Genomic DNA, 17,057 nt, shown 5'->3' with positions numbered 1-17,057 from the left:
CAGTGAGTGATCCGCCGACTCTTCGCTCCGTACAGGTATGTGTACACTGTGAGTGATCCGCCGACTCTTCGCTCCGTACAGGTATGTGTACACAGTGAGTGATCCGCTGACTCTTCATTCCGTACAGGTATTTGTACACAGTGAGTGATACGCTGACTCTTCACTCCGTACAGGTATTTGTACACAGTGAGTGATCCGCCAACTCTTCGCTCCGTACAGGTATTTGTACACAGTGAGTGATCCGCCGACTCTTCGCTTCGTACAGGTATGTGTACACAGTGAGTGATCCGCCGGTTCTCTGCTCCGCGCAGGTATGTGTACACAGAGCGTATACGATGTGGATTTTTTATCCAGATTTTCCAAACTGATAATGTCCTGCCTGTCACATGGCCAGCATTGTGGATAAGCTTTCATGAAATGTCATCCACCTGCGCAAAGTAAAACCGAATCGTAAATTGACCGACTTTGTGAATTTGAAACCCTCCTCATGACAATCAGGATGTATCAGAGCATAACTAGGCAGAAGTTTCATTACTCCCAACCAGTATATAAATATCAGGGTAAGTTCACATGAGAATAGAAAAAAACTTTCAATTTTCATTAAAAAAATCAGAAAAAAAAGATTATTTTTTATCTCTCTTGCATTTTTTTTTTTTACTTGGTTACATAGCGCCATTATTTACGCAGCCCTTTATAGACTTCCATTGACCTTTATTATCACTGTGCCCATTGGGGCTCACAATCTACTTCCTTATCAGTATGTCTTTGGAGTATTGAAGGAAACCCAAGGAAACATGAGGAGAACATACAAACTCCTTGCATATGTTGTCCTTGGTGGGATTTGAACCCCAGCATGGCTGTACTAGTGTCACGCAATGACTATCGGGGTTTCGCCAGGTGTAGAGGGGACTCCCGGGAAGCACCGCAAGAAACAGAGTACACGGGGAAACGATAAAGCGGAGGTCTGTGGCGCTAGGGATAGAGGAATGGGGACACCTCCTTCATCTCACCTGAGTCTGCACCCTATGCTCCCTAACGTCCCTATACGCGTCCCTCCCCTCATCGCCATCACATGGCTAGGCCCTTGCTGACCCTGAACTCACCCTGACTAGTGATGGCCAGCAAAAAGCACTAATGACACCTAGGGTTAGGTATCCGGCTCGGCACATAGGTGTGGAACCTATCTAGGGTGGTGAGGGACCCCAGGGACCAGCAGTAGATTTGGTCAGGAGTCACCATCTCACCCATCCCTAGAAGCAGGGATCCCCTTCTCTTCTTAGCTTTTGCCGCTCGCTTGGTACTTCCCCGTACCTAGTGTGACAGTAGGTTACATGATGTGATTATATTGCGGCACAGCACATGCATGACTGTGCAGTGGATTTCTAATTAGAAGAGGCACTGGGGATGTAGCAGAAGATGCATAGGGCTCGGGTACGGCGGCCATGGACTACCAATGTTGTCGCTGGGCCTGCAAATCCTTTTTCTGAACTCCAGTAGTACATGACATATGAAGGCACCTATTTGGTAGGGATCTTGGATTTCCTGCCCCTTTAAGAGGTGGCGTGTGGGACATACTATTCCCTGTATATAATAACCAGAATACCGCCATTGCAGGTCATGAGAGGATTGCTTTATGTCACATGCCCACAGCCTGACAGATGGCAGAAGAGGAAGAAAGACTTAAGGGGCAGAGATGAAATGTCATCCCTCCAGATTTCCAGGTCTTGTGGTTTCCATGACCACATCACACTGCTGACTGAAAAATGGAGGAAGCCCCTGCATACTAAAGGAGCGCTCTGACTGGGTCTGTTCCCTACTTACTCTGTTCTCACTCCATTTTTAGGTTCCTGACATATACATCGCCAACCAAAGGCTGTGAAGTACGCACTGTTTGGGCACACACTTGTATATATGGCATAAGACCCCACATCAAAAAGCATACACACAGAGATATCATTTTTTATACTGTATACTTCTGGAGGAAATAGTGTTGACTAAAAAAATGGTATATTGATGCATTCCCAGTCTGGGTATGCCCAAATGATGCGGGCTTCACAAGGTACCATCTATCGTGCGATTGCACGAGCGATCGTACCCGCCCCCGTCGTTTGTGCGTCACGGGCAATTAGTTGCCCGTGGTGCACAAAGTCGTTAAACCACCGTCACACGTACTTACCTGCTGAACGACGTCGCTGTGGGCGGTGAACATCCACTTCCTGAAGGGAGAGGGTCATTCGGCGTCACAGCGACGTCACACAGCGGCCGGCCAATAGAAGCGGAGGGGTGGAGATGAGCGGGACGTAAACATCCAGTCCACCTCCTTCCTTCCGCATAGCCGGCGGGAGCCGCGGGACGCAGGTAAGCTGTGTTCATCGTCCCCGGGGTGTCACACGGAGCGATGTGTGCTGCCCCGGGTACGATGAACAACCGGCGCAAAGTAGAATAAACGATTTTTTAAAAATGAGCGACCTGTACACGATTCACGATTCGTAGCCGATTTGCGATCGTTTACAGACGTTCATAGGTGTCACACGGGACGACGTCGCAAGCGATGCCAGATGTGTGTCACGAAAACCGTGACCCCAACGACATATCGCACGATAGATCGTCTTGTGTGACGCCTGCATAACTGCATAACACTCCTCATGATAGCCCAAGTGTGTACATATGACGCATGCGCTGGGACTAGTCCAGGTGATTCCCGAACATGGACTCCGTTTCATGCCCAATGGGCAAAACGTTGGCAGAGCTTGGCGAGTCTGGCGTAAAAATTAGAAGATTTTACCCAAGGAACCTGATAAAAGCTGATGAATCAGGAGCTTAGGTAATAAAGGAAGTATGAACTGACCTTTATGTGTGTGTGATAAAGTAGTATCGTGACCCTAAAGAGGGCTACTCTAAAATGCCCTGATGGAATAAAGTTGAGGCCACACATGAGCATAACTCTGCTATTCTCTATTGGATCACGTGCAGTACAGCGCACTTTGCAGTAGTTCGTAGAGAATGACAGAGCTGTAAACATGACATCCCTGTGGCTACCGCTCCAATAGGGCATTTTTGTGCCCCATTCCCGTTATTGGTGGGGTCTCCACCGAACCACAAATTATCACCTATTCTTTAGATCAGTAATTACTAGGGATTAGCGAACCCAAACTGTAAAGTTCGGACGGACGTGAACTGGAACACGGACTTTAAAAAAAAAAGTCAGAATTCAGAGTTTGGGTATTGCTCGTATGCTAATAAAGCTTGTTGAAAAGCTGTAGCGCATCCACTCAACAAGCTTTATTGAATGCGGAAGATGCCTCTACACTGCTGTGAACAATAAAGAAAAGAAACAAGTTACGTGGGCTCTATTTTTGACAAACAGCGAAAGTATAGCAGTCAGCTGGGACCTGGTGTTATCAGGGTGGGAAGGCCCATGGTTATTTGGCCCTTCCCAGCCTAACAATGGCAGCCCACAGTTGACCCAGAAGTGGCACATTCGTTAGGTGCACCAATTCTGGCGCTTTGCCTGGCTTTTCCCGATTACCCTGGTGCAATGGCAAGCGGGATAATACTTGTTGGGTTGATGTCAGCTGTGAATTGACTACTGGTAGTTGCAGGAAAACCGGGTATCATGCTGCGCTTATCACCAATTCCAGGAGACAGATAAGGTTAATCCATGTCTTTTATTTAACAAGAGAAGATACAGGTCAATGGGTTTCAAGGGACTCAGCCCTTTTCCTCAGGAGATATATCAATGACAGGATATATCCTGCAGCTGATTCACCCTGTGACCAGCTAATATAGGAGCTTTGAGTGGCACAACCCCTATATGTGTGTTTTTCCATTAACCCATTCTTTGCTGTTTACCAGTTAAGACTCTATTGTGCTTCTTGTCCAAACACAGTCTAACCTCTGGTGTGAATTGACTACTGGCATCAAGTCCAAGGGTTAGTAATGGAGAGGCATCTATAAGACTCCTTCCATTACTAACCCGAGAAGTGTACTATGTACTGTTAAAAAAAATACACACAGGAAAAAAAGGTTATTTGAATAAAACTACAAAATATATCCTGGAAGTTCCAACATAATCCAAAGTGTAATATCCCACAATGTCCATCAAATCCTATGGAGCTTCATTCTGAGAACATTCTCAGAACAAAGCTCCATAGGATTCAACAGGCGACGTGCAACATTACACTTTGGAATATGTCAGAACTTCCAAGATTTCTTTTGACGTAATAAATTGGTGAACAAGGGAGTGTGGGGGGAGTCTTTATTCAAATAAAAAATTCCTGTGTGTATTTGTTTTTTAACTCTACACTTGCTGGGTTAGTAATGGGGGTGTCTGTTACCCATAGGCTCAGTTATATTTAAAAAACACAAAGTGAGCCTTACTTTCCCTCCCTGGGTCCAATGCTGTCTCCTCGCTGCTGCCTTGGTCTGCTGTTTGGCTGCAGCACTGGACAGCATGAGTCTCTGAACTCACTGATTGGCTGCAGCGCTGTAAACATGACATCCCTGCTGCAGCCAAACAACAGAACATACGTTGAGACACTGTGCTGGACCCGGGGAGGGTAAGTAAGGCTTTTTTGTTTCTTTGTTTGGGTTTTTTTTACACATAACTGAACTTATAGGCAAAAGCTTAATTGTAGGGGGGGAGCCCTTTAAAGGAATATTCTCATCTCATTATGTGATGGTTGGGTTCCTTGCAGAGCGCATGTTTAAAGTGTCAGGGAAGCCTTTTTTTTTAGAAATGTGAAAGACAAACATAAAAAATATATATAATAATGGTATCGGTGGCTACAGGGAGTTTTCTATAGTCTGTATAATGTAGTTTCTCGGGGAATCGTTCCTTCAGTCCTATAGAACTATGGACAGAATGACTGATCCTAAGACGTATGTAGGTTTTCAGAAACATACGAAAATGTAAAGGGACGTGATTGAGATGTAATAAATGACACCGTTCTTCGTCTTTCAGTCCCCCGCTGACAGTCTGCTGGCTCATCAAGTCTGACTGCGTCTCTCTGGAGGGAGAAGATTGCCACCCGCTGGTGATAAATGGGACTGTCGTCATTATAAAACATCACTTCAGATCTGCCGGACGGTATTGCCTGAGTGTAAAAGCCCAGAATGAAGTCAGCAAGTTAATAGGACATCAGAGCATCATGGTCAACTCTACAGGTACAAAATAGGCAATAATATACTGCGTGTATAAGGCCCGTTTCACACGTCAGTGAAAAACACTGACGTTTTTCACTGGCGTGTAAAACACGCACATGTCCCTCCGTGTGCCGTGATTCACGGCACACGTGGGTTGTCTAAGTGCAATCCGGGCTCCGTTCTCCGTGGCCCGTGATTGCACTTAGAGATTAACTCACCTGTGCCCGCTCCCGCTCTCCATGGTCCTGATCGCTCCCGCGGTGCAGCATCCGGCCGGCGCTGACCCCTGCAGCAGCTGCTTCCGGGTCGGCTGTGTCGTGCATCATGAATATGCACGACAGTAATCAGCCGGCTTAGAAGCAGCAGGGAGAACAGGCTGCAGAGAGCGCGGCTGCAGCCGGGTGAGTTAAAAATGTTTTTTATTTTAGAAGCACATTTTTTTCTGGCACGTGTTTCACGGACCACACCACTGCGTGGTCCGTGGGACATCAGTGATGCCAGAAAAAAATGGACATGTCTCCGTGCGGCAATCATGCACACGCGGGTACGCCGCACGGAGACACGTGCAGTGAAAAATCACTGACGTGTGAGCAGACCCATTCATTATAATGGGTCTGCGTATGTCAGTGATTCTGGTACGTTTAAAAAAAAGCACAAACGTACCAGAATCACTGACGTGTGAAAGGGGCCTTACTAGTGGATGATTATACATATAATATCCTCATATTTATATTAGACCAAAGCACAGATTTCCACAGGTCTAATGTCCATTCCTTGTGTTCTTTAGCCCAAACAAGTCTCTTCTGCTTGTTGCCTGTCCTTAGCAGTGGTTTCCTAGCAGCTATTTTACCATGAAGGCCTGCTGCACAAAGTCTCCTCTTAACAGTTGTTCTAGAGATGTGTCTGCTGCTTGAACTCTGTGTGGCATTGACCTGCTCTCTAATCTGAGCTGCGATTTCTGAGGCTGCAGACTCGGATAACCTTATCCTCCGCAGCAGAGGTGACTCTTGGTCTTCCTTTCCTGGGGCGGTCTTCATGTGAGCCAGTTTCTTTGTAGCGTTTGATGGTTTTTGCCACTGCACTTGGGGACACTTTCAAAGTTTTCCCAATTTTTTGGACTGACTGACCTTCATTTCTTAAAGTAATGATGGCCACTCGTTTTTCTTTACTTACCTGCTTTTTTCTTGCCATAATACAAATTCTAACAGTCTATTCAGTAGGACTATCAGCTGTGTATCCACTAGACTTCTGCACAACACAACTGATGGTCCCAACCCCATTATAAGGCAAGAAATCTCACTTATTAAACCTGACAGGGCACACCTGTGAAGTGAAGACCATTTCCGGTGACTACCTCTTGAAGCTCATCAAGAGAATGCCAAGAGTGTGCAAAGCAGTAATCAAAGCAAAAGGTGACTACTTTGAAGAACCTAGAATATAAGACATATTTTCAGTTGTTTCACACTTTTTTGTTAAGTATTTCATTCCACATCAGTTACTTCATATTTTTGATGTCTTTAATGTTAATCTACAATTTTTGAGAGTCATGAAAATGAAGAAAACTCTTTGAATGAGAAGGTGTGTCTAAACCTTTGGTCGATACTGTATATAACAGTGTACTGCATGGACATTGAGAACATTGTGGTCTGCAGTCCTAATCACAAGCCACAAGAGGTCATTGACTTCCATTTTACCCTTATAAAGGCTCTTGTTTGGAATTGATATAGAGGAGAGACAAAAACGGATCCCTTGACAGAAACTTGTGTTATAGTAAATGGACTCTGTTCTGCAGATTTAGATGCCATTTTCACAGCTTCAGGTGGAGCCCATGCAGGTGGTGGTGTCGGCACATAGGATGAAGTGTCCGACAGGAAGTGGGAAATGTCCGACAGGAGGTGGGTGGATAGCCATCTTGGAAGAGGAGAGTGAGAGCTGCAAAGGAGATGACTTGTGATTCTTCATCCAGCGCCATCAATGGAGGCCGTGTGATCTAGTGAGACGGAAACCACTTCAGGTAACAAAGGTGCACCATCTCAATCCAGGAAGAAGATTGTCTCGGCGATGTTTACAACAGGGATGGGATATGAAAGCCCTGGGAGCCGATATCAGTGATGTATGTGGAGGGCACTCCCATTAGCCAGCGGTGGTACCATGCATCGGCTGGTGAATTGCTACTTTCCTCTTGACCACGCTGTTGGGCGGACAGATATAATTTAGCATCATTACAGCGACCAGCCCCAATACGGGAAGTCCTGAGCTCAGGCCCCATCACAGTGATCACGATGGGAGCATTCACGCAAATGTATTGAGTTTGGCCCCAAGCTAAGCCAAGCAAATATAGGCACCGGATTGAATCAGTGCTGATCAGGCTCAGCTCTCTGAGCTAATAGTATTTGAAAGAGACTACAGCTGTAGAAAAGTGTACAAGTTGCCATATTGAACATTTTTTAGATGAATTACCTCTGGAGTATGAGGAATGGGAGATTGAGTTTTTGTTAAGTTTGTGAACCGTTGTGCTGCACCACCAATGGGCCATCCTTAACACCCATTTGGTTATTCCTTTATACTAGATGAACTTCTCGTCTCCCACACTAGGCGGGTGTATTGTCAGGCAAATTATGATATTGTAGTGACTACACCTGGGCCTTCTGAGTAGTGCAGCACAGTGATCCTGGCCATCCTTGACTGGGTGTATGTGAATTTATTTAGGGTCTTTTTGTTATTGGAAAAGCGTTTTATGCAAATTTTTTAGTAAACAGTTCCTTTGGCAAAATTGGTATTTGGCCGTTTTCCTTGTTCATGGTTTCTCTGTATCCTTGGTAGCTCATCTCAATATACGATCTACAACTTCAGTTTCCAAACCCTGAGGCTACGTGCACCTGTTGAGTATTTGGTGAGTTTTTTACCTCAGTATTTGTAGCCAAAACCAGGAGTGGGTAAAAAATACAGAATTGTTGCCAGTGTTTATATTACAGTTTTTCTCTGATTTGTTCCTCTCCTGGTTTTGGCTACAAATACGGAGGTAAATAACTCACCAAATACTCAACATGTGTGAAGGAGGAAATCCCTGGGCCACGCGGGTACTGCACTCCTTTGCCAAGGAGACTCCTTGCACAGATGTATCTTTGGATAGGGAGCATAACACTTACTGGTTACTTCAGGCCGGTGTCTATGACCCCACCGGCAGTTGTCGTAGACAGTAACACCCGCAACACTAGATTTCACTTAGTCAGACCAAAATCGTTCACTTTTTCTTATTCACATCTGTGAGGGAAACCCTGGGATATGAAGATGAATTATGACTTCCAGTCATAATCGCTCTCATCACTCCATGGCCGTGCCCCCTCCCTTCTTGTTCTCAGATGTCCAGCATCTGTGAAGGTGTCACATCCTAGCAACACATCCCATGGCCATCTCCTGTGATATGGAGATTAGGTGATGTGGGAACAATGGACACAGGATGACTCCCTGCCGTGACCCTGTAGTAGGGGCTGCTATCTAGTTAGCAAGCATGGAAGTATCCAGACAGAACGACTCCAGTAAAAAATGGTTCATATCTCGCAAGCCATATTTCCGATAAATATGGCAACCATAAAAATGGTGTCTCCGCATGCGGACGATGCTGGCACACCTTTTTTATGGGAGTAGGACATTGGGAAATACCCCAAACGTGATATCAGCCAATGTGGAACTAGTAGACAAGTCATGAGTCCTCTCATTCTGTAGCTAAATTCATAACTGTCACAATGAGAGCATTGATGTCCGCCTACGACGCTCCCAGGCAAAGTTATGGCCCATATTCCATGTTGTGGATTTTGTCCATAACTCCAGCCAGGGGTGGAGCAGTGCTCCCTCTGAGGTCACTAAGGTAGGAGGGGACCTGGATTTGCCCAGGTTGATAACCCTACTTCGGCCATTTTCCAGTGTTCTTCTGCTCGGGGGCCTGGTTGGGAAAGACCTGTGAGGGAGTTCCTGGAAACCTGGTCTATGGCGCCCCCCTGTGGCCAGACGCACAAGGTAACTGCTGGAACTGTGTATGCCTGTTTGTAACCCATGCTTTGATTGTAACTGTACTCTGACATATGTATATTCTGTAGATTCCCTATTGTATATATTGTAGTTTCTAGTGTGGCTTTAGGCCGATTAAATTATATAATTAATCTTGGGCTGTTCTGTTATCTCGATCTTGAATCCCACGTCTGTGTGTTCGGCTAATAGTTACCGTGAAGCGGTTGGTGGCAGCGAGTTGTGCCAAGGATTATTGTGGGGAGGCCAGTGAGATTCGGGGAGGTTTTATATATTCCGCCCGCGGAGGTCGGGGGAATATATACCCTACTCTCACCGGGGACCCTTCAATAATCGGCATAAGTAGTATAGCGGCCTCCTTGCTTATTGTCGGGCAATTCCATAATTGGCCTGACTATAAGAGGGGCGCTAGAGAGCGCGTCACGTGCTCTGTCTGTCGGTCGGGAGGTATAAAGGAGGGGTGACCCCCACTTGTTACCCCCCGATTGTGACGTACTGGTAGCCAGCGCGGGGGATTTCTGAGTGACCCCCCCGGTGGTTCGTGACAACATCGTTATTACAGACATGACCTTCTTTACCTTTCTTTTTCTTAGTGTGAGCTACTGCTCCTCGGCCTATCCATCCCCCAAACCCGCCCCCCCATCTTGGACCTTGTCTTTAACTCCGGGGTCTGTGCCTCCTTTTACCTTGTTCCTCACACCTACGTCCAAAGCTTGGCCCTGACGGGCTTTCTAGCCGAACAATTCTCTAAGCCCACCTATGTGAGCCGTAGGCTCCAGACCTCTCGAGGTTACCTTAGCTTCCATCACTTGCCCTAGCACCAAGGCCACATCTTCTCTCACTTGAACCCTATTCTCTTCTCGTTCCCTCAAGTCTTCCCTCCTGTCCTGCTTCCAACATCTATCACTCCCCCTTTAAATCTATCCTTTCCTACTCTGCTGCTATCTCAACCAAACCACTAGGTGGCACAACTGATAACAGTCTCAACCAAACCACTAGGTGGCACCACTGATAACAGTCTCAACCAAACCACTAGGTGGCACCACTGATAACAGTCTCAACCAAACCACTAGGTGGCACCACTGATAACAGTCCCATCTCTGCTCCATCTGGACCCGGCATCTAGCAAGCAGTATTCACATATTAACATATACAATACAATTGGTATAACACCTAGGATACATAGCATACCCAGTACGGGAGCAAGTCCATCTCCTACATGTGCACGTAAAATAAGTATAGACTGTTTTGTACTTGCTGTGCAATTATATTCATTTTTTGCAGCGGTTTTGTGGAATTTGCCTGAAGAAGACCTTGTGTGCGTAGACATACCACATAAAGGATTTTTAATAACAAGTAAATTGTTTTATTTATAGTACTGACAATGATTCTTTAGATTTGCTGCTTTACAGGAGCCATAAATTTATTGCAAAGGACAGGATCATATATCGGAATGTGAGATAATAGCAAGTTTTGGGAAAGGCTCTAAGTATTCTTCATGGATGGAGCCATATTATTGCCATGTGCTTGTAATCTAAGCATACTACTGCCTATTCTACCGCCATGCTTTTTTACTACAGGTGTGCACCCGGTCTGGTTTGTACTCCCATGTTGTGCGTTCATTGCCATCGCCATTGGCTTCATCTTCTATACGTTATTCAGAGCCGGCAGTCACAGCCCCCAGCAGAAGTCATTGGTGGAGGTAAGTGGGACCTTATTAACTGCCATAGGGAATATTGTACAGAGAAAATTGGTTCTGTTTTATCTCCAATCTGTCACATAAAGTTTTTGTCGTTTCTTACTAGAAGGGTAAACTTCCAAACTAAAAACAACAAACTTTGCAAGTGGTTGCAAATCTTCTCCGCTCTCAAAAAATGAGGGATTTCTTAATTCCACGGTTTGTTCATTGGCCACCTCCTGCAGTTTATCAAAGGTGTACCCCAGTAAGAGATAACCAATGTGGCTGGAAGGAAGGGTTAAATGCCACTCTGCCGTGGAAGAAATCCCAAATTCAGGCTGATCAGGATCAACGTATTTCTGAGAATTCTGCTTCTTCAGGACAATGTGATTTAAGTCCTGAAGAAGGAGATTTATATATTCTAAACGCTGTATGACCCCACTTCAACAACTAATTGGCAGCTTTCTGCCTATGCACTGTGCACACAGAAATCTGCAAATCATTGGTGTGGACGGGGTTATACCGAGTTCAGCATTAAGAGAACTGATAGATCTGCAAAAGATTAAACAGATGTTATCAATTCTGCAACAAGCAGTCCAGTAAGTGACACATCACTGGAATCAGGGTCTCTGCACCTACATTATTATTACTATTGCTATTATTTATTATTAGAGCGCCATTTATTCCATGGTGCTTTACATGTGGAAAGGGAGTACACATAGTAGGAACAGGTATGTGCCGCCCCGGTGTTGATCGGGCTGCTCGGATCCGGGATCGTCGTCGCTCGAGGGGTCCGGACCCGGCTTGGCGGACACTCTGATCCGTAAAAGGGGTTATTTACAGGGGAAAAGTTTGTGGCGCCACCTGTGGGTCGCGGTAATGGGAGTACTGCCGCTGCTGGAGGGAGGACCGGGGCAGATGGTGTGAAGCAGCAAGGTGTCAGTCCCTCCACAGGTAGGGAAGGCCCTGGGCTCAAGGGGTTGGTAGATTTAGGAGGACTGGGTGCAGGGACCAGGGTACTCAACCAATGTCTTTGATTACAGCTGCCGGGAACCCGTCCAAGTACCCGGTCCCACCGTTGTCACTTAGTGATTCGGAGCCTGCCTCCGTGCACAGTTTGTTGTTCGTTGAGGGTCCCCATGGCTTGAAGCCATTGGAACCCCTGCTCACTATGTGTAGTATAGCCGTGCTCCTAAGGGCTGACACTTGGGACTTCAGTGGGCTGCTCAGTCTCTGAGCGTTTAGGGAAGTTCTTGAAGATCCTCTCCCTCTCAGGTGAATTGTGAGGATGTTGAATCGGCTCCTGACCTAGGGTCCTGTACCCCGTCGTGCTTGGTACCGGTCAGTTCTGTTGGGCCCTTCTGGTGCCGACAGTCCCTAAAAGACTATGTCCGTCACACCCCTGTCCAACGTCCCTGCAATCGGTCGCCGACTCCTCTGGACCCGAATCACTGCTTGCGACCCAACTTCTCCTTACTAGCTCCCCGGGAGCTAACACACCAGCTCCTCTCACTTTGAGAACTGTCCCTCCTCTTTTCTTGTCCCTCCCACCAGTCTGCCTGACTTCTAGGTAGGTGGCCCTGTTCCAGCTAGACTAACCCACTGAGTTGTCTGACTGGTCATTGTGTGAGTTGGGATTTGTCGTCCTGATGGGAATGACACCAGCATCCTGGGCACCTAGATCCATGGGGGGTAGGCCCTGCACCCTGGGTAAGGATGCCGTTCCCTGTAGCACCCTGATGTATTCAGGGGCGCTACAGGTACAATAATCATAAACAAAACAAGACACAGACTGGTACAGGAGGAGAGGGGACCCTGCCCGCGAGGGCTCACAGTCTACAGGGGATGGGTGAGGATACAATAGGTAAGTGTGGAGATGGTCGTGCGGTGCTATATCAGACTGAGGGTTACTGCAGGTTGTAGGCTTGTCTGAAGAGGTGGGTCTTCAGGTTCCTTTTAAAGCTTGTCAAGGTAGGCGAGAGTCTGATATGTTGGGGCAGAGAGTTCCAGAGTATGGGGGAGGCACGGGAGAAATCTTGTATGCGATGGTGGGAAGAGGAGATAAGAGAGGAGTAGAGAAGGAGATCTTGTGAGGATTGGAGGTTACGTGTAGGTAAGTACCGGGAGACTAGGTCACAGATGTATGGAGGCGACAGGTTGTGGATGGCTTTGTATGTCATGGATAGGGTTTTGAACTGGAGTTGTTGGGCGATGGGAAGCCAGTGAAGGGATTTGCAGAGAAGAGAGGTCGGGGAGTAGCGGGGGGAGAGGTGGATCAGTTAGGCAACATAGTGTAGAATAGATTGTAGGGGTGTGAGACTGTTAGAAGGGAGGTCACAGAGCAGGAGGTTGCAGTAGTCCAGGCGGGAGATAATAAGTGCATGCACTAGGGTTTTTGCAGCTTCTTGGGAAAGGAATGTATGAATCCGGGTATTTTTTTTGTTGAGTTGGAGGCGGCAGGAGGTCAAGAGGGCTTGGATGTGTGGCTGCTCACAGATGGATAGTCAAAAAACTTATGACAGTTAAATTCTCTAAAGAGTGATGTTGAATACGCCAATACCTTCCCCTGTGATGGCCTTGGATTGACTTTGTAGAGACAGCAGCAGTGATCCTGTCCATAGCTCTCAAGATCTGGGCTGAAAGTAGCCCAGTACATGAGTGGATGCTGATTACAAAACCTCCTATAGATGTGCATTTGCTAAACTCTTTCAGCCCCTCCATAGGCAGCTGAGAATATGTTCCCTTTGGTAAACAATGTGACCTCTTCCATCTCGAGAGCTATGGTTGTGATGATCACTGATGTCCACTGCCTACAAAGCTAGAACCATTAATTAGGGGGTCTTGAAATTAGGGGGTCTTGAAATGCAGCGCAGGAGTAAGCATTGGGGTAATTATAGTAGCCTGTGTAACAACGGAGATTGTTTAGGGCATTTTTAAAAGGTCCAGGCCGCTTGCATTGAGTGCTTGAGTTGGTTTCTCATGAGTATTCCATTGTCTTCTGACAACCCAATATTGTACTGTTAGAATAAATGCCTTCCTATGAATTTGGTGTGTGTCAGCACTTGACCGGTATGGGTATATTTTACATGGTCACCCATTGACTTTACATGTAGTTGTGAAATATAACCTATTTTAATAGAACAGCTTGAAATGGACCAGTGTGATACATGTAGATCAGGAGAGCACACTGTCAGTTATTACATGTCTCACACTGGTAATGCCTTCTTTTATTTATAATAAGCTCTGGAGCAGATTCTCGGGGAGATCTATGTCCGGCCTAAAGATCTTAACCGGTTATTTTACATATTAAGAAACATATGGATTTCTCTGGAATAAGATATCCGATCGCAGATATCAAGGTATCGTTTTATTAAACTTCCTATGACCTGTTTTCCCATATAGACTGCTAAGGAGGGTTGGTCCTCCTGACAGATGCCTTTAAATGGGATCAGTGTGAATTTTGTAGATCAGGAGAGCAAACTGTCAGTCATTACATGTCTCACACTAGTAGTGCCTCCTTTCATTTACAATAAGCTATGGAGGCAGGTTCTCAGGGAGATCTATGTCCGGCCTTAACCGCAAATTTACATATTAAGAAAAATGTAGATTTCTCTAAAATAAGATATCAGATCGCAGATATTGGTATTATTTTATCAATGTCCTATGACCTGTATTCTCATATACACAGCTCAGGAGGGTTGACCCTCCTGACAGATGCTCTTAAATGGGATCAGGGTGAGTTTTATAGATCAGAAGAGCAGACTGTCAGTCATTACATGTCTCACACTGGTAATGCCCCCTTTCATTTACAATAAGCCCTTTATTTGTAAAGATAGGGTGGAACCCACAGCGCAAGTTGTGTTTTTTTTTGTTTATCAATTTTTGGGGACAGAAAAAAAAAACAATAGTGAAATATCATTGATGAGCATAGATGTATGGATTCCCAGCACTATTTTTTTACATGAACGATATCTTTTTTGTCAAATCGTCCCTTCCACCCGCTATTCTTGTATGTCAAAAAGATTGAGGACCGAGAAAGTAAATCAGTCCTGTGCATTGTGCCTTGTATTAACATGATGGCTATGTAATCCATAACTTATATTCAATATGGAAGACACCATTGTGTGAACACCGAAAATATTTGACTATCTGCGATCACGACACACAAGCCAGTAGGTGTGGAGAATGGGGTGCATCCTTTATTTACTCCAGGCCATTGACCATCTCTGCCCAATTTACAGTCACGACTCACTATTACCTGCAATCCCTCTCTGCTTTGTTTCTCTGCATGGTCCGGCTATTCTGCAATCGGAAAGACCACCAACTACGGGAAATAAGTCAAAATGAGCTCCAATGCTCAGATCCTGCACATAAATTGAGGAGAATTACTGGCACGGGACACAATTTGATGTCTTGTTATCTGTCCCCGTCCTTTGTTGCACCCCATAGACGTGCGCGGTGTTCAGGACATGTTGTTTCGAGAGAACATTCTGGTTTTGCCGATAATTACTGATGTTTCATGAGACGACGCTGTCCTGATATTCTCGGCTGCAGATGAAGGCAGGTACAATACCTATCACCACGCGTTTCAGGGGAAATGAATGAGAAGGACATTTCACAGGAGCAGAAGCTAATTTACACTCATGGTGTGATGTACAGAGGAGATGGGGGTCTGCAAAGAAAGGACTTTTGTATGGACGTATAGAAAGCAGCAGGAATGAAATTAAACTGGGATGACGTCAGTCTCCTCCGGGCAACAAAGCTACAAAGAAAACACAAAAAGATGAAATGTATATGTGGAATATGAAAGCCAGACACAGAGTATTGTTAATGTCGGCGAGTTGAGGGTATCTCTGCAGGTGGCACATTAAACTGGCTAACATGGGACTGCACTATATTTTTTACTTGGTCTAAAATTAAGTAGTTTAGGTTATTTATGGGGGTGAAATTACAGCAACAAGAAGAAATTTATGGAATTATGGAAATCACGGGATGGATAGACATGTTAGTGAAATGAAAATGATGAAGAAACATCTCGATTTGTTCAGTATGAACACAACGTTCAGAAGTCCTTGCACTTCTACGCCTTGGATACTATCAATAAGATTATTAATGGTTATCTGAGGAATGTTCTACCATGTCCAATGCACTTAGGCATGAAAATCATCAAGATGCACTGCTGGCAGCTCCCTTTGCAATTGCGACCAATGACACCCCAGATGTGCTCAATGGGAGACAAGTCCGGAGACGCTGCAGGCCATGGTAGCACATTTAGGCCACGCAGGCGTACTCAGAGTACCACAGGTAACATGTGGCTGGCGTTGTTATGTTAACAAACAGCTTCTGGAACACATTGAAGAAATGGCCGTACTATATGTATATACAGTGCCTACAAGTAGTATTCAACCCCCTGCAGATTTAGCAGGTTTACACATTCGGAATTAACTTGGCATTGTGACATTTGGACTGTAGATCAGCCTGGAAGTGTGAAATGTACTGCAGCAAAAAAGAATGTTATTTCTTTTTTTATTTTTTTTTTTAAATTGTGAAAAGTTTATTCAGAGGGTCATTTATTATTCAACCCCTCAAACCACCAGAATTCTGTTTGGTTCCCCTAAAGTATTAAGAAGTATTTCAGGCACAAACAACAATGAGCTTCACATGTTTGGATTAATTATCTCTTTTTCCAGCCTTTTCTGACTAATTAAGACCCTCCCCAAACTTGTGAACAGCACTCATACTTGGTCAACATCGGAAAGACAAAGGAGCATTCCAAGGCCATCAGAGACAAGATCGTGGAGGGTCACAAAGCTGGCAAGGGGTACAAAACCCTTTCCAAGGAGTTGGGCCTACCTGTCTCCACTGTTGGGAGCATCATCCGGAAGTGGAAGGCTTATGGACCTACTGTTTGCCTTCCACGGCCTGGACAGCCTTTGAAAGTTTCCACCCGTGCCGAGGCCAGGCTTGTCCGAAGAGTCAAGGCTAACCCAAGGACAACAAGGAAGGAGCTCCGGGAAGATCTCATGGCAGTGGGGACATTGGTTTCAGTCAATACCATAAGTAACGTACTCCACCGCAATGGTCTCCGTTCCAGACGAGCCCGTAAGGTACCTTTACTTTCAAACGTCATGTCAAGGCTCGTCTACAGTTTGCTCATGATCACTTGGAGGACTCTGAGACAGACTGGTTCAAGGTTCTCTGGTCTGAT

General features: G+C 45.7%; 1 protein-coding gene across 1 annotated transcript in view; it reads left to right on the top strand.

The window, feature by feature from the left end:
• The window catches only part of TMEM130 (transmembrane protein 130), a 49,268-nt gene that overhangs the window by 12,896 nt on the left and 19,315 nt on the right, over positions 1 to 17,057 (top strand). The window contains exons 6-7 of the mRNA XM_075318056.1: positions 4,964 to 5,166; positions 10,752 to 10,873. Of these exons, the coding sequence (XP_075174171.1) occupies positions 4,964 to 5,166; positions 10,752 to 10,873 (325 nt within the window). The remainder of the gene's footprint in view (positions 1 to 4,963; positions 5,167 to 10,751; positions 10,874 to 17,057) is intronic.

The sequence above is a fragment of the Anomaloglossus baeobatrachus genome, chromosome 7, assembly GCF_048569485.1.
Source record: "Anomaloglossus baeobatrachus isolate aAnoBae1 chromosome 7, aAnoBae1.hap1, whole genome shotgun sequence".
Lineage (NCBI taxonomy): Eukaryota > Metazoa > Chordata > Amphibia > Anura > Aromobatidae > Anomaloglossus > Anomaloglossus baeobatrachus.
This window is presented reverse-complemented; position numbering and strand designations above follow the sequence as displayed.